The sequence below is a fragment of the Simochromis diagramma genome, unplaced genomic scaffold (genome assembly GCF_900408965.1).
Source record: "Simochromis diagramma unplaced genomic scaffold, fSimDia1.1 OVJJ01000802.1, whole genome shotgun sequence".
NCBI classification, from domain to species: Eukaryota; Metazoa; Chordata; class Actinopteri; order Cichliformes; family Cichlidae; genus Simochromis; species Simochromis diagramma.
The window spans coordinates 652,534-677,356 of record NW_024387492.1 but is presented as its reverse complement, the minus strand read 5'-3'; the positions used below and the strand labels follow the sequence as shown (position 1 = coordinate 677,356).

General features: G+C 45.1%; 2 protein-coding genes across 2 annotated transcripts in view; both read right to left on the bottom strand.

Annotated features, from left to right (window-relative positions):
- ankef1a (ankyrin repeat and EF-hand domain containing 1a) overlaps window positions 1-16,270 on the bottom strand; it is a 35,173-nt gene extending 18,903 nt beyond the window's left edge. Inside the window, exons 1-11 of the mRNA XM_040016907.1 lie at window positions 14,479-16,270; window positions 13,987-14,193; window positions 13,080-13,241; window positions 11,013-11,212; window positions 10,776-10,925; window positions 10,461-10,584; window positions 7,376-8,192; window positions 6,913-7,139; window positions 6,511-6,650; window positions 3,340-3,495; window positions 3,000-3,166 (exon numbers count right to left, since the gene is read on the bottom strand). Of these exons, the coding sequence (XP_039872841.1) occupies window positions 3,011-3,166; window positions 3,340-3,495; window positions 6,511-6,650; window positions 6,913-7,139; window positions 7,376-8,192; window positions 10,461-10,584; window positions 10,776-10,925; window positions 11,013-11,212; window positions 13,080-13,241; window positions 13,987-14,176 (2,322 nt within the window). The 5' untranslated portion in view covers window positions 14,177-14,193; window positions 14,479-16,270 and the 3' untranslated portion in view covers window positions 3,000-3,010. The remainder of the gene's footprint in view (window positions 1-2,999; window positions 3,167-3,339; window positions 3,496-6,510; window positions 6,651-6,912; window positions 7,140-7,375; window positions 8,193-10,460; window positions 10,585-10,775; window positions 10,926-11,012; window positions 11,213-13,079; window positions 13,242-13,986; window positions 14,194-14,478) is intronic.
- A 1,301-nt stretch (window positions 16,271-17,571) lies between these two features.
- emilin1a (elastin microfibril interfacer 1a) overlaps window positions 17,572-24,823 on the bottom strand; it is a 31,683-nt gene continuing 24,431 nt past the window's right edge. Inside the window, exons 7-12 of the mRNA XM_040016906.1 lie at window positions 21,703-22,977; window positions 20,777-21,191; window positions 20,385-20,501; window positions 19,510-19,527; window positions 19,276-19,410; window positions 17,572-19,177 (exon numbers count right to left, since the gene is read on the bottom strand). Of these exons, the coding sequence (XP_039872840.1) occupies window positions 18,858-19,177; window positions 19,276-19,410; window positions 19,510-19,527; window positions 20,385-20,501; window positions 20,777-21,191; window positions 21,703-22,977 (2,280 nt within the window). The 3' untranslated portion in view covers window positions 17,572-18,857. The remainder of the gene's footprint in view (window positions 19,178-19,275; window positions 19,411-19,509; window positions 19,528-20,384; window positions 20,502-20,776; window positions 21,192-21,702; window positions 22,978-24,823) is intronic.

The window sequence follows — 24,823 nt, the reverse complement described above, 5'->3', positions numbered from 1 at the left end:
TGTGTGTTTTTGTGTTTGTCCCCAGAGGCTGTTTGGGGAAGTGAAGGGTTGAAGTGCTGAGTAAGCGGAGCAGGGCCCGAGCTGAGAGACTGCAGTGCTGCTGCCTGCAACACAGCTCAGACTGATACTCAGCAGAGGGGAGGGGGAGGAGGGAGAGGCTCCAAACAGGCTGCGACTCTCAGACATGTTCAGCTGGCACGCTTTCATTGTACGCTCACACAGACAGTTCAAATAGGAGAGCTTGTTCCTGACTGCGCTAATGACACATTAACTCAAAGCCGCTCGCATGTGTCTCCGAGTGGTTCTGCAAACATGCTGCAAGCCGACGCCCTAACAGACGCGCTGCATCACAGCCAGCGATCACAGCCTTGTTTACTCCCTCTAACCTGTGTGCCACTGATTGTGCTAGAAAAGCCCTCATCTTCTCCTCCCGCCCACTCCCATTCCTCCGTCGTGCTCCCTCCCCATCCTCTGAATCACCCTCCGCTGCTCTCCCCCCCCGTGTGCCTCTGCCTTCCCTTTCCTCGCCGTCACTCCTCACCTTCCCTCATCTCTCGGGTCTCTTTATGAATGGCACTGCTGGGCTTTCAGTGATATGTTCTCCATTCCCCTGCTCACCGTCTCCATTCGTCTCTCTGAGTATCGTTACATACATGCGCGCCTTTTTCTGCCTGTCTCACTGCTTCCATCCATCCCCCTCGTCCCCTCTTTCTCTCCACTGTCATCGATGGCGTTGTGCTTATGTATATTTAAACAATCCCGGGCCCGTATTGAGAACCTCAAACCTCCCCCCCTCCCTCTCTGCTGATATATTTGATTATATAACTCCGTCCCCATGGACCTCGAGGACGCTGCAATCTAATTTTATCAGGTGATGGTGGCGATGATGATGGGAGTGTGCCTCAATGCGACATTTAAAGCAGAAGAAATGTCTGTTTCCTGTAGCTGCATTCATGTAAACATCCAAAACACAAGCCTTATCCAAACAGGGCTCAGACACAGCATCGTTAAGGTAATCTGGGCAAAGATGAAACGAGGAGGACGATGAAGGCGCTCCTCATCATGTTCTGTTCGCTCATTTTAAATCATCTGATTCTCGGGAGAAAACCAGGAGCTCGCTGAACACACACGGCTGCCATTTTGATGCCTTTCTGTGCTCGAAACACAAGAGCTTGCTCCAAGTTTTCTGTTCTAATAAACAACCAGACCGCTGCTTTGGAAAACTTGGCAAACAGCGCCATGTGCTGGTACAAAGATGGAACTGCACAGGGCTGAAGGACCAAATCACCACGACACGAAGGCGACGTGAGAGCCCTGACAGGCTGCGATGATGACTTCTTTCTTTGTGTGACGTCTTAAGCATGAGGTTTGATCTGTTTTCTCTCACTGCAGGCACAGTTACTGCAGAGCTGGCAGGATTTGAACCATCTGCAGCATCTGCACACTTTTATTTCACTCACATACTGTGCTAATTTCCAGCTCTGTATGTTTCTATTCTTGCAGACCACTAGAGTAGCTTTGCATGATTCACAACCCAAAATAAGTTCTTCTTTATCTCTGCTGCACCCTCTCAGTTCATCCACTGTCTGAAACCACATATTTGTCCCCCTCTTAAACCAGCAAAGACAAATTCATGTAAAAACATCAATACCCCATTTTCTGCAACTGTAACCTCATTTAGCTGCACATCCAACCCCTGAGATGTCTCAGAATAAGAAAAATAAAGTGCAACTGCAATAATACTCCTTAGCTTTTCTACATGATCAAAAATGCTGCTGTAATAAATGAAAGAAATCTTCCAGCACAACTCTGAACCTGCAAGAAATAAATTAGAGAAAAGGTTCCAGGGGCTCATTGCCAAAAGTGCCATCGAGTGGAATATTTTATACAGAAAATGTCTCATTTTATTCATTTTACTGTGGATACATTGTATAAAAAGAAGATGTTTTTTTGTAGTCGATAGTGAGAAAACAGGAACTTTTCTGTTTTTTAATTGTTTATCTTCATTATTGTGTTATGAATAGCTGTGGAGGGAGTCTTTATTAGTAGGACAGCTGTAGGTTTGATGAAAATACAGTTAAAAGTCCAAAAACATCCAGTGGGCCGAGTAGGGGATTTTGCCAGGCTGATTCTGGCCCCCAGGCCTCAGGTTTGACAACCCATCGTTCCCGTCACTCTGCGTGTCAGAGATGACCGCATTGAGCCATTATAGCAGCATAAATATGAGCAAAAATAAGAAAAAGCAAAATAAATGTTGTTTCATGAAATAAACAAACAAACAGTTTTTTAAAATAAGCGATCACACATTTGGCCCATAAAGTTCATTCTCATGAAATGCAAAGTTGTTGCCATGACAGCAGAAAAAGCAGTGAAAGATGATGCGTATCACCGAAAAACAGCTGCAGTTTGTAAAACGTGTTCAACAACACTACAGCAGATCGGCTCACAGTTCATCCTTCTGAGTCATGCTGTCAAACAACATTATGACCTTTGACCCTGTGGATATAATGTTATCCATACACCATGTTGCTGCAGTGCTTCCTGAGTTACAATGTAGTTTATCAGGGCCACAAGCCCTTTGTTCTTTGCCACATGTTACTGTGCAGTGCTGTCTGCGTTTAATCACCTGGCTGTGATAAATGTGCCCGAGACAAATTTTCCTAAAAGGAAACAATAAAAGTGAATTGATTATGTCCAATCGGTTCATCGTTGAGTCCAAGTGGATGCTCGTGCCTCCTTAAAAAAGAAAAAAATATTCTTAAGGCAATCCTGAGTTATAACATCGATGATTAGAGACGCACAACCTGGAAACATCAAACCTGTGACCACGTCTGTCACGGGCACAGAGCCGTAATGAAAGCAGCAGGAACCTGATGCGATGGAAGGAAACGTTATTCAAAGCACGATGTCCAACAAGGCAGAAAAAAGAAGCCATGTGGAAAAGATGAAACATCCACAATTATGATAATTTCAGTCCAAGATGTCAGCCTCTGTCTAACCTCGCTGCCTGTTACTCTGCGCTGTTTGTTAGCTCCAGCATCGTGCCCTGGAGGTCGCGGCTGAAAGGCATCACGAGGTCGTCAAAGTCCACCTCGAGGGATGGGTGCTTATTCCTTCTCTCTATCTTTGACATCAGCTGGCTGGTGGTGGGCGGCTTCCCCCAAACCTGAGACAAAAACAGTCAGAGTGAGAAGTGGAATTACACAGTCACTTCTTCAGGAACATGTGTGCACTAACGGGCTTAATGCAGGGTTGGTTTGTGCACGTTGTGACTGCTGCAACTAGCCGGCAGCAGAAGACACATTAAGCCGTCTTCTTGTAAACGGTGGAGAGGCTCACCGTCTTTGGCACAAAGGTGATGTCCACGAGTTTGGTTTTCCCAGTCGTGATGCTGGTGTTCTGCAGGACGACGCTATTTGAATCCTTCTGGGGTGGAGTCTTCTCTGCTGCTGCAGACGACGTCTCTGCTTGCACAGCGACTTTTGCAGCAGCAACCTGTAGTGAATACCAAGACTTTCAAAGCTTCTGCAGCCTCTGCATACTCGCTGTGTTCAATACAAAGTGTCAGACTCAGGCTGGTTAAAGGCAGCTAGAGATGTCCAAATGCACAAGATTAGGTCGCTAACAATAAACGTTATGTTTGAGGATTAAAGCTCAATGGTTTTCAGTAACGGTGCAGAGGCAGGATAAAGAGTAATCCAAAGATTTAGCTGTTGCACCGAGGAAACAGAAGTACTCTGTTAAAGCACCGGACAGCTAATGTTTACTTTGGACTGAGAAAACCTGGTGAAGGAATCTGAGGAGCATCAGTAACAAAACTTATTTTGTATATAAATGTGCTACAAAAAGTATTTGCCCTGTTCCTGATTTCTTAGTTTTTGCATATATGTCACACTTACATGGCTCGGATGTTTCAGATGAGAAACAAAGTCCCTGACATCCGTCTTAAGAAGGTTACAAAGCCACTTGTAAGGCTTTGGGACTCCAGCGAACCGCCATGAGAACCACTGTACACAAATGGAGAACCTTCCCAGGAGTGGGCGGCGTACCAGAATGACTCCAAAAACACATCAACGACTCATCCAGGAGGTCACAAAAGAACCCCGAACAACAAAGAACCGCAGGCCTCACTTGTGTGTGTTAAGGTCAGAGTTCATGATTCAACAGTAAGAAGGAGACGGGGCAAAAATGAGAGAGTTCGAGGAGAAAACCACTGCTGACCAAAGAGAACAGAAAGGCTCACATCCACCAAAAAACACTGTGATGAAGCTGTTGGGATAATACTCGGTGGACCGACGAGGCAAAGCTCTCGTTACGCCTGTTACGCCGGCATAAAACTAGCACGGCTTTCCATGAAAAGAACATCAAACAACTGTCAAACCTGCTGAATTCAGCTCCACCAGAAAATCCTGAAGAAGCATATCTGGCCATCAGTTCGTGCACTGCAGCTTAAGTGCACTTGGCTTCTGCAGCAGGACAACGATCTGACACACACCAGCATGTTGGTAATTCATGTTCAAGAACCCTCCACTGTGGCTGAATTAAAACAATTCTACAAAGAAGACTGTTGCTCCACAGTGAAGGATCCACAGTGAAGGATCCACTGCTCGTTATCACTGACTGCAGTTGTTGTCACGGTTGACACTTAGTAGCTTTAGGAGGCAATGACTTTTCCACACAGCTCCACGTAGGATCATTTAGTTGAATGAATATTTACTCAGGTTATCGTCGTCTAATATTAACATTTGTTTGATGATCTGAAAACATGTTATTGTGACAAATAAGAAATCAGGAAAGGGGCAAATAATTATTCACAGAACTGTGAACTTTACTAGCTTTTTAACTTTACTGACTTCCTGCCAGATGTTTGCATCACTGCTACCTGCTGCTGATGTGATCCTGCCTCTGGATGGTACCAAGTTAGACTGAACTGAAGGTCCTGTGAAGCTGCAGCTGGAGATCATCTAGGCCTGCTTTAAGCAATTTGCATCGATTCGACTGTTTCTTTTTGTCGGCCATCATCGTCAGGTGTTCAGCCTATCTGCCTCCACCGCTGTGTCAGTGTGTCATCGCAATAATGAATGTTTATCACTGGCATTGTCAAAGCATACGCAGGTAAAACTGTCTGCAGGCTGCAGGACGTGAAACTTGAGCTTTGCCAACTGCATGTCAAAAAAGGCTATCATCTGATTGGCCAGGACTGTGGCTAAGCTGGATATTGACGGCTGCTGTTTTTGTAAAACCCCGTCTACATGTGAGGCGCGGTCATGGGAAGAATTTGCTGCTACACCAATCGTTCTGCACAAAGGCCCATTATTAACTTAATCACCGATCACACGGGTGTTGATGTTCTCATCAGGATATTCTGGCGTTCACCACAGACGCTGCAGAGCTCTGTGCTGTTTGTGTGAGCTTGTTATCAGGTAATCATTGGCTCTGCTGGCATCAAACTGCCTTTCCCATCCCCTAGCTGCTGTGTGTGTGTGTGTGTGTGTGTGTGTGTGTGTGTGTGTGTGTGTGTGTGTGTGTGTGTGTGTGTCCTATATTTCTTAGTGTAATTATTCTTTCATTGACAAATATTAATTTTTTTGTTCACATGTAACTAATTTTTAAAGACAAACAAGAACAACATGCAGTCGGGTACTGAGAGTGGTGTAATTCCCACAGAAGCCCCCACATGTTCCCACGGCTGTGGTTAGAGGGTAGGACGACCACGGGGCTTCTTCTGAATCACACACAGTGCTGAAGGTGCATGATTTACAGAGAGTTTGTGAATTCCAGTGGGCCTGATGAGGATTATTGCCCTTTATTGTAGAAAACAGTGAAAGCAGCTCATACCGCCTCCGACCGAGCTCGGAGAAAAACGCTCCGTGATTCGTCGGCTCTCTGTGTGACAGATATTTTCCTTGAATTATAAATACTCCTGATTATTTATGAACGCGTCACAAACACCTGCTGCTTTCAGGGTCTTAATGACAACATCAATACATCTGAACCGACTGTGACCTGGTTAGAGGGAATACAAATCTAAACACCAGCTCGGTGTAGCTGTAACCAAACACATGTGGTGTCATTTGCGTACGAGTGCCCAGCTTTAAGTAATCGGCTCCCTTTGCAGGCTCGGGTTTCCCTGCTGCTACGAGGGAGAAGAGAGCAAAACCAGCGTGTGTCGTTTTACATGATTTAGAGGTCATGATGGGGATCAGGAGACAGAGCGGGCTGTCTCTGTGGCCCAGACGCTGATCCCAGAGCTGCCCCTGCTGCATACATCAGCGTGGGAGTGTGAAAGAGCACTGAGGCACAGGAAAACGCGCTTGTATGGTGAAAATGCTGTGAACGCTCAAACAGAGGAGAAAAGCTCTATATCAGAACCATGACTTGCTATATTCCTATAGTACAGAGTGAACATTAGATACAGTTTAGAGAAACAAAGATAACAGGGAAAGTCTGAAGGCAAACGATTTTAATGTGTTTCAAAGGTCTCCTTTAAGTCGTAGATTATTTGTGTACCTTGGCTTTAGGCTTTTTAGCTTCGGCCTCCTTTCCTTTTGCTTTGTCCTTTGGTTTAGGCAGAGAATCCATCTTTTGTTTGACCAAGTCGATTATCACAGGGTTTGCAAAATCTCTGGCAACATCAAGGCAGCTTTGCTCTGTACAGAAGTAAAATCAGCAGTTAAACGAGACACGGTGATTCTAAAGTGGCCATAGATGTGAAAGTGCTACGATGTAGGGTTGCAGTCAATGAGCCTATAAAGACAGGATATGAATGCTGGTACGTTATACATCGCCACAAAGGAGACCTCTAGAGTAAATGTTGATGGAGAGTTAGAGTTAAAGAGTAATTATACAAAATCATGTGTTTCCATTGTGGCATTATAAGAAAAAGGTACAAGGCTTTGAACTACGTCACACCTCTCTTGTTCTCTGCAAGCACACTGGCACCCGCCTCGATGAGGAAATCCACACAGGACACTCGAGACGTCTCAATGGCCCTCATGAGGGGCGTGGCTCCGCCCAGGGCCGGGGCATCGACGTTAGCTCCAGCATTCACCAGAAGTTCAATGAGTTCCCGCTGCCCGGCGTACGCCGCATGGTGGAGGGGGGTCCAGAAGAACTGGTCACACACATTCACATCAGCCCTGTCACAGACAGTGATGTCAGAGTTTAAGGCGTATATTAGTATTTAGGCCCATTCTTTGGCTCGGATCAGCAGCCACCAGAAAACACCAGAAAAACTCAGTTTGCTTCTGGGTGCGTGCTTTGTGATACAAAGCTAAAGAAACGGGTAAAAAGTATTGAAAATATTAATTTGGCTTTTATTGTAAAGCCACAGAAAAAACAAACGGCACTGAAATCAGGACATGAACTTTCTCACCCCTTGCTGAGGAGGTACTGAGCCGTCTCATAGCTGCCAGTGGAGCACGCGACCATCAGCGGCGTCTTGTAAAACTCATCCTGAACGTCCACCGGCACCCCTTCACTGAAGGCGTGGTCCAGAGACTCCAGATCATTGGTTCTCACGCAGGAGTTCACGTTGACGTAGACCGGCGGTGGCTTGTGTATGTACCATCCTGAGTCGTTCATCACCGGATGCACTGGCGGGTGAGCCAGGTCGAATCGGAGGACGTCCGAGCAGTTAAAGTACGAGCTGATCATGAAGCTGGGTGGGCCTCCGTCTGCTCGTCGGGGCTTCAGCTCCAGTGGGAGGGTGCAAATGGGCATGGGGAGAACAAACGGACCCTTCTTCTTCTTCTTGCCCCCTTTTTTTCCCTTTCCCCCCTTTTTCTTCTTAGGCATATACGAGGAGAGGCGGAACGGTTTCTTGATGTACTTGACTCCTCTGATGAAGTCACTGATGTTGACGTCTCCTCCATGGGCTGAGATGACTGCTTGGATCTGGTCTGGTTCAACTGGAGCTTGTAGCTCCTCTAATACAGAAATAAACCTCTCTGCAGTAACTGTGTCTGATTTGTCGCCAAAGGCTTTCCACAGTTCGGCTTCATACTCTTGAGACCAGTCGTGGAGAGTCAGTGCCCAGAGCTCTGACATCTGCCCGGTGCCGCTGGGATCGCTGCCTTTTCCCTGCTTCCTCTCCGCCTTCCGGAGCTCCTTGGCTACTGCGTTGTGACCGCAATCTTTGGCAATCTGATGCGGCAGCAAACCTTCCCGGTTCTTCAGTTTAGGGTTACAACCTGACCACAGAGCAGAGGTTATATAAACACACGGCAGAATGGCCTAACTCAGGACTGTGGTTGCAGCTATAGTATCATACCGGAGATATGCAAACACAGAGGGGAGGACACTGATCCTCCAATCTGTTATAAAAATACTGAGGAGAAGAATTTGAAATTCAGTTCTGGATTTTACCCAGAACCCAGTCCAAGCAGTGAGGAGACGTCAACATGGGACAAATCTACTGTCTGACATCCTGATAACAGCGAATTACACAAGTCCAGCCTAGAAGTCACAAATGCATGAACGTGGGATGTTTCCAATACAAGAGAGGGTTTAATATGCGCGTTGAAGGACAGAAATGTCTCCAAATCGTCTTAAGAAACATGAGTGATGGGACAGATTTGTCCCCAGCTGGGCAGCAAACAGTCCAAAAAGACCTCTGATCACACAGGAAGCTGACAACGCGCTAAAACCAACACACAATGACAGGTGTGGTGAGCAGCAGGCGTGCACAAGCTGGTAATTATGGACAATACTTCCACGTGTGAACATGAAAAAAGCAGGGGGACTGTGTTATTATGTTAATCTCTGAAACGACTGTGCGTTTGATCATAAAACGACAGTTTGATCCATATTTATAGCAGCTGGGAAATCCCCGTGTGTGATCAAACGAGACGTGCTCGTGTATCAAAGAAACCAGAACAGAATCAGAAATGTGCTCGACTCTTCCAGCGTCCACACGCGTGTAAATGAAATGACATTTCAACATTTTGGCAGTAACGTGGAGCTGGCCGTGGAGCGTGCTCCTTTACGTTTCCATGTGTACGAACACTACTACAAACGGAGGGTAACATATTGTTAGCTTCATAGCATAAGTGCCTAAGTCATTTTTTTGTGTTTTCGGAAAACAAGAAAAAACTAATTTTCTAAAATTTAGAAAATTAGTTTTTTCTTGTTTTCCGAAAACACACAAAAAAATGACTTAGGCACTTATGCTATGAAGCTAACAATATTGAAATCATCGTCTAACTAAAAGGGTACCGTAGAGCAGTTTTTGGAGCGAACTGAAAATTCCCATATTCCAAATAGAGTCCTGTTCCCCTCTTTTAAACTTGAAGATATTCAGTGTAACCGTCAGCATTCCTCTCACTTTCACAGGCCATGCATATGAATCATTACACAGTTTGAGGTATACAATACTTACGTAGCAATACCTCAAAAATACCGTGATCAACAATAATGTGAGAGGCGACGCCTACAGAAGGTGAGGCAGGTGCTGAGAAGACAGCAATAAGATGTGAGCCAGTACAGACGTACGGCCATCATCACGGCCACATAAGTGTCATAGATGCTTCGGTGGGACCCTGGGAACGCAGTCCAGCACCTTTGGGCTCTACGAGAGAGAGGGAGGGGATCAGAGCGACAAGCCAGAAGCAACCATGAATACATGGCCCCCACCCCCACCCACAAGATGAGCTGCTACAACAGTGCCTTAGGTAGCTGAGGAGCTAACAGGAGGAGGAGAAACAGGAGGACAAAGCCCCTGCATGGGCTAGATAGAGGAGGTGGCTGACATCAATAAATCCTACCAGAGGTTAGAAGAGCTCGGCCTAAAGGACTCCACAGAGTCATGGCGGCACAGACAGACAGCTGCTGACGACCAACCACACAGAGCTGTGACCGATAAAGAGCACAAGGCTGCAGACGTGACAATCCCAGCTTGCTGTAATATTGGGAAGAAGTCCGATGGGCGGAAAGAACAGCTGGAGATGTGAACGGTCAAGTCCAAAGTGGTCCCAGTGGCTAGAACAGCGAGTCCAGCAGATTCCAAGCATCAGAGGTCTGAGGAATGACCGAGACGCTCGAGCAAAGCACACGTCACGGTGGTTTTTATATAAGGCTGCGAGGCTGAGACACATTTACCTCGCTCAACAGTAAATATTACGATGAGCCCTTTTTACTTAAGTATTCAGTTTGTTTCCCTGTTTGTCAAACACCAACACACACACTTCAACACACATTTAAGACTCGGAGCCGATTGCAATGCTCTGTGATACCACACAGACCCCCGCGCTGTGACCAGCTTTCTCCTGATGTACATTTTGAGTAATAGCTGCTGTGTTCTCCTCCTGCGTTTCAGCGTTAGCCTGCAAGTGACATCAGACTGAAATTACTGAATGTAATGTTGATATGAGCTTTAAATGTCTGCACAGTCGGGCTCCTTTTAAGGCATCAGCAGGAGTGACAGGCCTCATCACAGAAGAAGACTTTAAAGAGTACAGTACCTCTCTGTGCCAGGAACTTGCAGCAGTTTGCATTGCCCGAGGCAGCAGCGTAGTGTAAGGCTGTGCAGTCCTTAAGGCTCATCGCACTCATGTCTGCTGAGTATGCAGACAGCACCTGAAGCACCTGAACACAGCCCAGAGCAACACGTTAGACGAGCCTAAATCCGAGGTGCTGCTTACACTAACAGTGGGTCGCTGTCATTTTAATTCAGCTTCCAGTACAAAGTAGAATAAGTCCTAATAGATACAGCTTAACTTTGCATGTTATTGCCATTTCAAAAGATGTCAGCTATTATATATGAGCAGCTACTACACCTCAAAAAAGCCCCCCATGGCAGCATAGTGGACGGCTGTGAGCCGCTTCCTGTCAAAGGCGTTGGGGTCTCCGCCCATCCTGATTATAGCTCTAACAAGCGGCAGGGACCCTGCTTTGACTGCCTCCATCAACGCTGTGACTCCAGTTTTCTGAGCAGAGGGGAAGAGAGGAGAGGAAAGGCTTCAGCTCCAACAGACTGTCTTCAAAACGCAGGTCTCACAGTCCCTGTTGTTTACCTGGTGTGCCGCATTGGGGTCTGCCCCGGCATTCAGCATAATGAGGCACAGGGGGGTGCACTCCTGGGCCTTTTCACACATCAGCTGAAAGACATGCATCCCCTGCACTGACACGCTGTTGGCATCGGCACCGCACTTAAGCAACACCTGCAGGCAGCGGCAGTGGCGTTTGGTGGGGTAGATGCAGTAGAACAGCACATCTGAGTCACAGCGTGGGTGCAAAAGTTTAGGAAAAGCTCATGAGACAGAAGAAGCAAGTAAGCGTCAACAATAAACCTGTACATCAGTGTAATCAGACTACTTTGATAGCTAAGCACTTAAGACCTAAATGCTGTTTCAAATATTAATGTGGACCCTCCGTCTAATCCAGTGTTTGCAGTCCTTCGCAGCTATCAGCGAGCTAACTCTGCCAAGTCAAATCAAGCCATCTTCATTTCTACTGCAAAATTAAAAGCGAGGAAACTTTCGGGAAACTTTGCTCTGACAGAGAGCTTCCACGCTTCCAGCACCGAGCACAGCTGCTAACTGCTGGTGGATCAAACTGCTGTAAAAGGAGGGAGGGCAGGATGCTGTGTTTTACTTTCCCCACTCTGATTATTCCCACATTACTCCATATTCTGACACGACGGATAACACAAACAGGTGTGTGTGACTACTGAAGCTCAGCCTGCTGTGAGCACTGAGGCCAGGCTGAACAAAACCCCAGGGAGAGCTGGGTCGTATCAAGTTGCTCAGCGTGTTTCACAGGAGACGATCATTAGGACTTGATCTGTAATTAGACGTGTCCATGTGGCATGACACACAAACAAAACCTCATATGGCTCTTCACACATGCGTACATACATCATACAGTATGTAAATTATGCACACGTCAGGAAGCATTCAATCACTCAGCCTTGATCTACCTCTCAAAGGAGAGCCAGTTAGAGTAATCGCTACCACAGACACACTGTAATGGGGTCATTATCACGATTACTTCAACGAGCTCCTTCAGAAGACCTTTGTGCGCTCTGATTGGAGTTGTCTGGGATACCACCTCCTCATCAATATCTAAAGAGACAAACTCTGCATGTTCATGAGCGGAAAGACGCCGCAAGCGATCCAGCTGACCTAACTTGAGATGGAAACGCCCCCATTTGGGAAACTGAGACTCAAATGAGAATACATACATTTAAAGCAAACCATCTGATACACTTGGCACAGAATGAATGAGCTTCAATTGTGCAGGAACTTTTAAACAAATATGACATATCGCAAACAAAAAAGCTCTGAAATTCAACTCTCACGTGTTCCTGTGACAATATCAGCCTTGATCATTCTGCAGCTGTTAAATGCTACAAAATATTTTTGTTTCAAAACTTTATTTAACCAGAAAGCAAAAAGCTGCAGCTTTAGAGTCTCTTTGTTTAAAACGATCGTGGGCTAAACCTGCATCCACACAGGAAGCGATTAGCTTCCCAAACCTTACTTTGTAGGTAACAGTCGGCTGTTAACGGACAGACTCCCATCACCTAAGTAACTTCTAATGTATTTACTTCCCTGTTAGCTGTCAGCCACCAGCATCCTGTGCTCTCAGTGCCAGCTGAAGTTGAGAAAGACTCAGACTTCTTTCTCATTGCCATAGTTTTTTCACCCATAGTCACTTTACGTCGCCGGATGTGACTGAATTTCTCTCGAGTTGCCAAGTCGTTGAAAATCACCCACTGTATGGATAAAGCTAAGGGAGACAAAGATAGGCATCAATGTCCCTCTAAAAGTGAGCATCGCCATTGGGCTGAGCCCTTGAAATGCCTCTGGGTTCTTATTGTGAAAACTTATTTGAATTGTGTGACAGCTGCAATTCTGAACTAGACATCTGAAGAAAACCCTGCTGTTTACCACCATATACACACTACATGAACAAAAGTGGGCCGCCTACACCTGTACCATCGGCCATAGAAACTCATGCCACGAAGCTCCCGGCACACAGCTTTAGTGTGTTTGAAATCCCGTAACTGTTCTGTCAGTGCAGTGTTGCTAAACCTACACAGAGATTATAAGTAGTAATGCCTTTAGTTTTGAACTCACTTTTGCCCTCTACATCCAGGAGCCTCAGGTTGGCTTCGCTGTGGGCCAAAAGAGACACAATGGGATGGTTGCCCAGCTCAGCAGCTAACATAATCGGAGCGCGGCCCCTTTTGTCCTGCACGTTAGGATCTGCTCCCTTGGAGAGGAGGAAGGTGACGAGCTCTGTGAGGAGAAAAAGAGAGAGCAGAAACAATCAGGAGACAGATCATATTTGGGGTTGTGGTAAATTCTCAGACCAACTGGGCTTGATGCAGATTATGTTTAAAAGTAACTGGAAATACATGTTTATACCCCATGTCATCTTTCCCCAGTGTTACTGCAGGCAGTGATTAAGATGTTTAGCAAACTTAATAACATCCATTTTCCATTGCGCTGCCGTTTTCGAGAACTCTACATGCTGCCACAAATCTCTGTGGACATATTTTCTTTGGCAAGAAATGCGGCATGCAAACAAAGACACAAAGACTAAATTCACTCGCTGGGCCCACGTCCTCATTTTAGGTTTGACAGCGTTTTAGTAGGTAAAAGTGGTGCTTTGACATGAATTGAGCTGCAGTTTGGGGAAGGCCTCGAAGGGGACGGCTCCCGGCCTGGCAGATCCCCGTGGACTAAATAGAAATGAAGAAGTTAAAGAATTGAGAACAAGGAGGGAGGGACGGTGGGGCACGTAAACGACAATGAACAGTTTGCAGAACTGGGGGAACCTATACAGATGACAACCGGAAGTAGCGTGTTTGGAGGCGTGGTCCCGCTCCTGAAATTCCGATACATTATCTCCAATGAAATAACCTGTACTGTAAATACCCACAGTATTTGAGTTGAACAAACATAGCACTCGTCCAACCAAATGTGTCTGATTGTTGCAAAGGAATGAGTCTGCCACAGCCAACCCACAGGCATACATTACCTAGATTGTTGGCTGAAACTGCCACGTGGAGCACCCCCACGCCGTCCTTCGGCTCTGTGAGACTGATGAGGTCTTCCGCCCCGAGCTGCACCATCTTCTCTATCTGTGCCGTATCCCCTTTATGGACCAGCTGAAGCAGGCGGTAGATCTGCAGGGTCTGCAGGCGGCCCTCTGCCACTCTGCTGCTCATTGTGGACTCACTGAATGCTGGTATGAAATAGGAGCTTTCTAACATGCACGCAAATATTTGGTTCTAACATGTTTTAATTGAATTACAATTTTTAGGTGCTTTCTTTTCCTCTGAAAAACTGCAGTTTAAATAAGCTACTTGTTCATGTTACCCATGTGAATGGCGACTTTCATACAAAGTGGCCCAGTGCTTTTTCTGGTCTCTTTAAGACAAACATCACCACAGTACATGAAAAATAAAGTCACAAGTATTGTTAAAAATCTGTCAGTACAGACGCATAAACCCTCAAGCTCATCACGCACCTGCACGCAGACACGCACGGGTTACACGGGCTCCCCTTGTTTGACAGACACTTGCTGCTGTGGTCCACAAACCCAGGCTTGGTCAGCGAGAGGGTCCCGTCTGTACCTGCTTTCCCTCCCAGGCTTTTCACTTTTCTGTGCGGGCCGTTAGAAGGAAACAAAGTCGGCTCCATGGCAACGGAACGCGCGAAAATCCCGGGCAGGACCTCGTGCCCTCGGCAGCGTCTGATGCTGCTTTCAGGGTCTCTCGATAAGCTCGGCAATACTGAAATTGTCGTAAATGAAAGCGTCACCACTTTGCTTCCATTTTCCCCAAATGGATTATTTTATTTTTTCAAAATTGTCAAAAGTTAATGACAAAGTTAAAATCGTTTGCTTGAAATTCTTGCAAACTGACTAAAAATAACAGATCATGTACATGAGTATTCACAGCCTTTGCCATGACACTCAAGGTTGGCATCATTTTCATCCTGTCTCCACTGATCATCTGTCAGATGTTTTCTGTTTGGAAAAGCACACACCTGTATAAATGAGGTCACAAAGTTGACAGTGCATGTCAGAGCACTAACCAAGCCATGAAGTCCAAGGAATTGGACAATCCCAAACCTCCGAGACAAGATTGTATGGAGGCACTGATCTGGGGAAGGTTACAGAAAAAGGTCTGCAGTTTTGAAGGTCTCACTGAGCTCAGTGTCCTCCAACATCTGTAAATAGAAGACGTTTGGAACCATCAGGACTAGAGCTGGCTATCAAGCCAATCTGAGCAATCAGGGTAGAAGGGCCTTAGTCAGAGGTTTTAGAGAACCTGACAGAACTCCAGCGTTGCTCCGTGGAGAGAGGAGAACCTTCCAGAAGGACAACCATTTCTGCACCACCAGAAGTTTCTCCACCAATCAGGCCTGTGTGGCTAGATGAAAGCCACTCCTCAGTAAGAGGCGAATGACTGCACGTCTGAAGTTCTCTGATCTGATGAAACGAAAATTGACCTCTTTGGCCTGACTCATGTCCTCCATCATGTCTGGAGGAAACCGGCCACTGTCACCACCTGGCCAGTACCATCCCCACAGTGAAGCACGGTGGTGGCAGCATCATGCTGTGGGGATGTTTTTCAGCAGCGGGAAGACTAGTCAGGATCAATGGAAAAGGAATCAAAAATGAATACAGCAATGTGCAGAGAGTCCTTGATGATAAGCTGCTCCAGAGCTCTCTGGACCTTATACTTGGGCTAAGGTTTATCTTCAAACAGGACAATGACCCTAAGTACACATCCCAGATAACAAAGGAGTGGCTTCACTCTGTGAATGTCCAGCCAGAGGCCAGACTTGGACCTGATTGAACAGAGAGCCAAAAATGACTACGCAGCCTGGTGGGGCTTGAGTGGTTCTCCAAAGAAGGATGAGAGAAACTGCTCAAAAACAAGAGTGCTAGCTTGTAGCATCATATTCAAAGACTTTAGGCTGTGATTGCTGCTAAAGGTGCTTCAACACGATGTCGAGCAAAGTCTGTGAGTAATTATGGGCATGTAATATGTAATTATATATTTTATATACTTCCAGCAAAAATGTTTTTCACTTGTGTAGAATTTCATTTTGGAATGAGGCTATAACATAACACAAATAAGAGCACATATCTTTTCTTTGATAAGTAATGAGCTTCTTGACTGTTAAGCTTTTCCTAACAGCTGCTGGAGTAAATATCTTGAACACTAGGGGTCACTGCAGTGTAGCATATGAAAGAAAAACAGTTTAACAGATTCCTTGTCTTGTCTTAAGCTAAAATTAGCCTGTTGAAGTCGAGGGAGGAGATGATAGAGGTTTGAAGTAGGAGCCAGAAACAAAAGTCAGCCCAGCTGTGTGTATTTGTGAAGGCCAAAGAAGTGCCAGATCAAATAAGTGAAGTCCAAAGCAGGCGGAGAAGTGTGTAAAACCTGACGCATACCAGCTCATTTAATAAAAGAAACCAAATCCAGATGAGAGCGATACTGTTGACGTGAGCCGTATAACATGAGCCGTATAACACTGGGTATCTGTATTTGTAGCACACGTGGCAAAACATACAAAACGTATACAGTACCTTGCAAGGTGAAGTGGCAATTCTTAAAGATCATAAAAATATGTACAGTCTGTTAAGGTTACACAATGCTTAGACACATACACTTATATTTCCACACTAGAGTTGATGACAAACATGTCCTCCTTGCAAAGGAAAACGTGTATGATACGAAAAAAGAGAAAATACACTCTTAAGCCATAATGTAAAAAATGCATTATGAATCTGCAAACAAGTGTGCAAACCATTTAAAAATATGTACAACACCTTTCAAAATACACACTTGAAAAACAGACAACCAAAGGCAGGATGTGTGTGTTCAATCAAAGAAATAGGCTTTGTATACTTGATATAAGGATAAGTGTAGCTTCTGTATTTGTTATTGTTTGCTTTGCATAAAAACTCCAGCGTAAGATCGACTGATAGTAACAGCGACATAACTTTCACCATCTGAACTCTCACAAACGTCCCTTAGAAGAACTGTTCTTGCCCTTGGCAGTCCTCCACGTCCTCTTGTGTTTCTGGGCACAGCTAATGTCCTATAATGCTCTTATTGTTTTGTATGATTTATAAAATCCTGTGGTTTCTCCACCAAACTATCAGTGACTTCATTTGTGCATTTCCTCCTAAAGAATAGTGATAGTGGTTTGGACTTCATCACTCTGCATTTTTTCCAATACAATTGGCACTCTGCGTTGTATTTCTGGGAATTTACTTGTGGTAAGAATGAAACTCCAAGGAATAATTCAGGAAGTGTGTGTAATAACCTCTGATCGTTTGGTATGCTGTGGGTGGATAAGGGACAAAAAGCCTTCACATTAATCATCTTTTTATAAGATAACCTTTCTTTAAATGGCACCGGTGGTGCTCCCTTCCAGCTCCATGTTTTCATTCTTGAACTCTGCTTAGCTTTGCTGAGTAGCTTTGAAGGATCCCTGGTTAAAAATAACCCTTTTTTTTATCTTACACTGGTCCTTGGCGTAGCCCCATAGTTCATCCTCTGTCTGAAAGAAGCAATTTCAGCTCCCCCGCCCCACTTTGAGCCAACTTTCTTCCTATTGGCTACACAACTAAGGTGCCCATATAAGGGATATCCATTCTCAGTGACATAATACGGAGCTAAAAGTAGAAAAAAACTACCTGAACCAGTTCCAAAAATGTTGGAATGGCATGTAAAATGAAAATAACAACAGAATGCAATGATTTTGAAATGTTATGGATCCATATTTTTACAAGTTTAAGCTGAAATTATTTTGAGAAAAAAACATTAGCTCTTGACTTGGTTTGCATCAGCAAATCTCAAAAAAGTTTGGAAAAGTTAACGTTACTAAAAAGAAACAGCTGGAGGAACATTTTGCATCTAATTGTAAGGGCCATTGTCTGTGACTACAGTCCGCCGTGACATCCACAAAGGCAGGATAAAGCTCTATACACGAACATGATCCAGAAACTTCTCTGGGCCAAAGCTCATTTAAAATAGACTGAGGCAAAGTGGAAAACTGTGGTTGGAAGAATTGAAATTTGAAATTCTTTTTGGAAAACATGGACGCCGTGTCCTCTAAAGAAAAGAGAAGAGGCACCATTCGGCTTGTCAGCAGCTCTCAAGTCCTGCCTCTCTGATGGTGTGGAGGCGCATCAGTACCTATGAAATACATGCAGGTGGGAGATCAGAACGAGTTCCCACCCAGACATCTTTTTCAGGGAAGGCCTTAGACAATGCTAAGCTGCATAATGCATCTATTACAGTGCAACAGAGAAGAGCCAGGACTGTTGAGCAGCTTGGATCCTCTAACAGACACCAACGGGACAACAATCCTCTCCCAAAAGTCCAGCATCTGGTCTCCTTAACTCCCAGCTTTTTAAAGATGAGGGATATAGTGATAAGAGTCACAAACATGTTTTGTGTATTCGATTGTGAATAAAAAGGTGGATTTATGACATTTGTGACACAAATCATTGTGTTCTGTTTTTATTTCCATTTTACACGATGTGCCAATTTTTTTTTTTTAATTTTGGGGGAGGGATTGGTTGTAGATATATATGAAAATATTAGTGAAAACATGTGACATTATTAGATAACCGTGCAGTGGCTTCTTCAGGATATAAAAACACACCAATGGCTCTTGCCTAAAATAGTTTTCCTTAAAGCTGTGAAACACAGAACAAACGACTGTGGTTACAAAGGACTTCTGAAATCCTTCCTGGCACTGAAGGTCAAACATAAGCTTTTGTCTTGCTGAATAGATCCAGTCCAATAATCTCCATTTCTCAGTGGCACTGTCTCTTGGACAAATCAGAAGCTCTCACGCTCAGGATTTTTACACATCCAATCAGATGGTTTCGTAGAGCAGCATCCCACTGAAGATGGTCAGAGGTTCGGAGGAGTAGGCCAGCTTCCCAGTTACAAGGTCGATACAGACCGTGTCCCCTTCCTCCATGGGTAGGATGATGTTAAAGACAGCTAACGCTCCAGGGATGTGCTTTGCCTCAGCCATGGGCTTCTCCAGGCCTTCAGGCTGATATCCGGCCGAGTCTGCTCGGGCCACACCAGTGTTGGACTTGGACAGCACTGCCTCGATCTTTATGTTTTTGTGGCCTGTCAGGATGCCACTGAAGAAGTACTTCCCACGCACAGGAGCTGTGAAATAACCTGAGGGACAGGACGAGGTCATAATGACTGACTGCAGACACCAAGTTGAAATAAAGAAAACCTAAAACTATTGAAACATCCGTTGTAGTGAAACTCACCTGTTTTGGGATTGTAGGCGTTATTTTCATTGACAAAGACTTCATTGAACACTATGGTTCCCGTGTTCCTCATCGGGCGGGTCATGGCGGCAGAGAAGGAAAGGCGTGGCACGTGGGCATCGGAGCCTGGAGGACCTGATGATAGAGCAGAAACAAAGAGCAGGTGTTACCGTGGATTCGAGATCAAAGAGTTAGTCGCACTTTGATCTGCTGTTTGATAAGAACACCACATACCCTGTTCCCCTCTGAGACCTGGAAAGTAAGATGAAAGACAACAACAGCAAGTTAGACCCAGCGATACCATTCCTCATGTTTATATTGTACATATGCAACATGTTAATGAAGAGACATCAAAGATGCACCAAATACGTCTGTTAATACACGTTTATTTATATAAAAAGTAAATTCAAACTAGTAAGAAGCAGAAGTCAGTTTATGGTATTCCTCATTACTCTGACCTAAATTTACTCTTCTGTACTGAAGTTTGTGTCCCAGTGGGAGACGGCTCACACATGTGCCTTGTCCCATGGCTGGGTCGCATTAGAAATTCATAGTTCTATAGTTTATGTTTTTTTGAGTGAAAATTTAGAGCAAATCACATTCTACTGCATTTTAGTTGGTGTGATGATTTAAGATTTCAATGGTGGTAACATTATTGTCCCCAATGGGAAATCGATTTGCAGTATGTCAATAGAGAGATATAAAAAAACAAACAAACAAACAAACACATACACAAAAAAAAATAAAAAATAAGCCCAGAGAAAACTACCTAAATTTGATCATCTAGTTGAGAATAATGCCAATTATCAGCCAAATAAAAATGATTTGCTGCTGCGGTGTTAACAGATTGTTCAAGAAGCCTCTGTTTGGTGAAAGGTTTTACCAGGAGTCACATCCAAACGGTACAAATGCACATTCCTAAATAACATAGCTAACTTTAGCTAGCTTGATTAACCCCTTAGCAGTCCTACAAATTTTGCCTAAAAGGGTTAGGAGTCGGACGTACCGTGGGCGGTACGTCCGACTGCTAAGGGGTTAAGCTTAACTTCCATCTTTTTGGCCTAAGATGATCACTACTCTGGTTCCAACACTGGGCCTACAGTATTTACCTGGGGGTCCCATTGGTCCCTGTTCGCCATCTCTGCCCTGAGGTCCTATCCTCCCTTCGGGTCCCATCGGACCCCGGGGCCCTTGCTCTCCTCGGAGCCCAGGTGGACCAGGTGGACCTGAAGGAGTGCAATGTTTGGTGAGACAGCCGGGAAACACTCCAGTACCAGTAACACTATCCTTAAAGAGAACTCGTGGGACGTGCCCTTTACTCTCATATTTACTCAAACTTAGCTTTTAGGCAGAGAGCACAATTTAAATCATTTTATGACAACTGCCTGGAATCTTTCTTTCATCTATTTTTCCCTCAGTCCAAACGTACCTCCCTTCAGTTGGGAGCAACTATCTCTCGACCAGCATTCAAATCCCACGCCATCTGCCCTCTGTGACTCACCCTTAAAGTCCCGTGTTTTGAATCTGTGGAAGTCTCTGACCAAGTCGACCACTGAAGAGTTCAGCCTGTGTATGTTGGAGTGGATGTGAGGCAGCTGGACGTTCTGGATATTTTCAATAGCATTTCCTTGAGAAGTAACTGTGACATTGAGTCCATTAACAGAGGTCCACAGCCCAGACACGTGTCGGTCCAAGCCCTCCTTGATGCCCTCCAGCTTTCCAGAAACCGAGTCGAAGCGCCCAGACACTTTTTCGAGGTTGGAGAGCCTTCGATCTAGACCGTCACTGGACCTCCGGCACTCCCCGATCTCAGTCACATGGTTGCTCCTGATTATTTGGATCTCTCTGCCCAGATCGCTGAATCGAGTGTTTGAGTCAGCGACGTGGTCTGCCACGACCGTTTGCAGGTTGTTCACCTTGAAAAGAGTGTTGAAAGTTCTACTATGAAAAGACAATTTATTCTCCTACGGTCAGCACATCATCTGTCAGAAAACCCAAATATCTGTAATATCCTATTTTCATAACTGTATAAATATTCTATGAAAACAGTTCCAAAGGTAACCACGATGCATTTGGAAATTTTTATGAATTTCTCTTGTTTTTTATTGAACTTCTGTTTTCTTTTGTGTGCTTTTGCATCATTTTCTGTTTGCTGGTGTTTTCTTGACTTGCAGTGCATTTGAACTGAACAACTGCGCAGCCCGCCCAACACTGCTCTTTCTGTTTTTCCAGGCAGTTTCCGCTGCTATGCCTGCTGATCCAAGCTACCAACAGTCACACTGATATAGCCTCCTTGTTTTGGTTCATTGCTTACTTTATAGCCACTCCACAATGCAACGCAGAAAAAGCCTTTAGTGGCTTTAAAAGGTTCACATGTCAAACAGATGTGTGCATAACTAGGCTATTATCTGCATCACATATTCTTACCTCAACGATGATATTGTCCTTAATGTGGGTCAGATCTGTTATCGTGTGCCCGTGTGTCTGCACAGTCCTTCCCAGGCCCTTCAGAGTGTCATTAATGGAGCTAAAAGTATCCATGACCTCAGCCAGCTCTCCTTGGATAGACTTCAGATCCCCTCCTAATTTTCCACTATGTACAGTGTGACCTTCCAGACGTTTCTTTAGATCATTTATGTTGGTTTTACACTGCACCGTGCACTCCTCCACGTCCTCTCTGAGTCGTCCCACCTCCTCCTGGAGGTTGGAGCAAACCTGAGAGCAGACAGATTCTCCCGAGTCGACTTTTCTCCGCAGATCCGTCAGTGCCGTCTGGCATCTGTTGAGGCTGATCGTGGTGGAGTTTTTAAATGTGAGCAGGTCCTTTTCTACAGTGCTGCATATCAAACACTCCTTAAAATCGCGGCCCAAAGTTTCCACTTCAGTGAAGATCCTGTTGAAGTTCTCGCCATCCTTCCCGGTCACAGCTGTTATCTTTTTCACATCAGTTGTTAAGTTAATCACTCTCTCAAGCAGCGAGTCTCCTGACACCGACAGGTTGTTCAGCTTGGTGTTAAACTTTTGGATCTCATCCTGGTTGGCCACAACCCTCCACTCTAAAGTTTTCACAGTTTCATCACTTGTTCGGTCTCTTGTGTTCGGCCCGCAGGTGTCTCTGCACATGTCTGTGGTCGATGTTAGCCGTCTGTCGAGGAAGGTCGTGATGTTCTCCAGCTTGCTTAAACGTCGACTGTGGTCCTTGACCGTGTCTCCAAGAACAGCCACATCCAGCTCTACTTTACCGATCTTGTAGCTGTGGTCATCGAGCTGAACGAGGACCGAGTTTCGCAGCTGAGTGACGTCTCTCTGCACAGTTTCTTTCATGTTGTTCCCGGTGTTAGTACACCTCTGCTCCGTCTTCCTCATTGTGGTATTCATCCTCTTTTCCAGTTCTCTTAGCCTGCCGTTCAACCGGTCCTCTGTCACTCTTCCCTTTCCTCCACCCGTCCCGAGCTCCTTATCCAGCCGCCCTTTAATAGCGTCACACTTGTTTGCAGTGGAGGTGAGTCGGACTTCGACATCAGACAGCCTCCTTCCCAGCTCGGTGACTGTGTTGCAGCAGGCCTGTGAGCGCTCGGTCTCGCTGCGAGAGATTTCCAAGCTTTGCCTCAAGTGCTGGTCTATGGAGCTGATCCTCTTTTCCAGGGCTGCGATCCGGTCCCTGTCCTGCTGCTGCTGGCGCCTCAGGTCCTCCACGCCGACCTGGTGATAACGAGACATACGAGACATAACCGTCATGATGTCAGGCTCATATTTTTTCAGCATCCTTGAAACTTTGATTTTTTTGTGATTTCTAAGGGTTTCAAAGGTACTTTTCCTGAACTGTAGGTTTGCTTTGTTGTTCTGCTTCTCAGCAGGAGTGATTGTATCTCTATACTAATACCATGTGTATTACTTCACTCTATAGGAGAAAAGCACTGAGCCATCTACACACCAACAGGAAAGCTGCGTAGCCTTGGAGAGTCACCCCACGAAGCCCCTGGTACAAAGTGTTTGTGCTGATGTTTTATTATTTTTATTGTTTTCAAATCAAATCAAATCAAAATTTATTTATATAGCACATATTAAAACAACAGTGTTGACCATAGTGCTTCACAGTCAATAAAAACATGAGACAGTTAAAACAAACAATAAAAGAGGACAACAAACAATAGGTAACAACGCAACAAGCTAAAACAGCCAACTAGACAGAATCAAAAGCCAAAGTAAAAAAATAAGTTTTAAGACGTAATTTAAAAGACTGGATAGACTCAGCAGTGCGAATATGAACGGGGAGGTTATTCCAGAGTCTGGGTGCCACGGATGCAAAGGCCCGGTTTTATGGATCACTGTTTACATAACACAGGCCAGGAAATCAAGTATGGGATGGTGGAGGTGGGGTTTCCACGACCAAACCTCTCTTTCATCTTCTTATCAAAGGTTACAGCGCTCCGTTAAAAGGAAGGACGTTCTGATTCAATATTGTTTCCCTGTAAATATCACTCGTTGTGTAATATTGCAAAGAATTTTTTCATATATTATGTATACAGTGCAATCTGAGGCTATAGTAAAGATAAATATTTTTGTCTTGAGCAACCATGTTTGTTTACTTCATCCAATCCCAGACTGGATCCTGTAACTAGCTTTTTTCTTAAATGATGTCATCTGCTAACAAACTCACCATCAGCAGATTTGCACATCCAGCTAAGCTGCAGGTGGATGTGTAATCATATCCTACTGCAGGGGTAGGCAACTCCAGGCCTCGAGGGCCGGTGTCCTGGAGGTTTTAGATGTGTCCATGACCCATCACAGCTGATTTAAAGGGCTAAATGACTCCTCGGCATTTCTTGAAGTTCTCCAGAGGCCTGGTAATGAACTAATCATTTGATTCAGGTGTGTTAACCCAGGGTGAGATCTAAAGCCTGCAGGACACCGGCACTCGAGGCCTGGAGTTGCCCACCCCTGTCCTACTGACTGAGATCACAGCTGGCAAAAACACAGACAGTAGAAAGTGAGGCTAAGCTAATGCTGAAGTGCCTTAAACCTGCATTCTATCTGAAGGCCAACAGGTGGCGACAGCTGTGGTTATAAAAAGACTCATGTGGGCCTGTGGGTCAATGACTTTGTGCCTCTGTAAACACTTTCCTGCTTGGTTTATGGGCTCATTTACTCTTTTCGTGTCATACTGAATAAAAAAGCACATTTACAAACCTTCGTCATTCCACCTATTTTACTATTGTGCGAAAGGCTTTATAGCCTTGTTTTGAAACAGGTGCTATATAAATCAAGTATCAGTCAGCACGGGGTGGTTGGGCTGACAGCTAGCCAAAAGTGTGCGAAGCTTCCACACAGGAAGCGACTAACAGTGACATGGAGACCATGGGCAAAAAACCTGCTGATGATGTAAAGCGCTCAGGCTAAACTTTTCTCATTTTTGAGGTAAATACATTCGCTGAGTGCCAATAAGAGCAGAGTGTACATACGGCGACAGACGCAAGACGATATAACGTCCTCTAGTTTACGCAACAGGTGTAGGTGTCATTGTAGAAGCTGCCCAGTGTACTAAGAC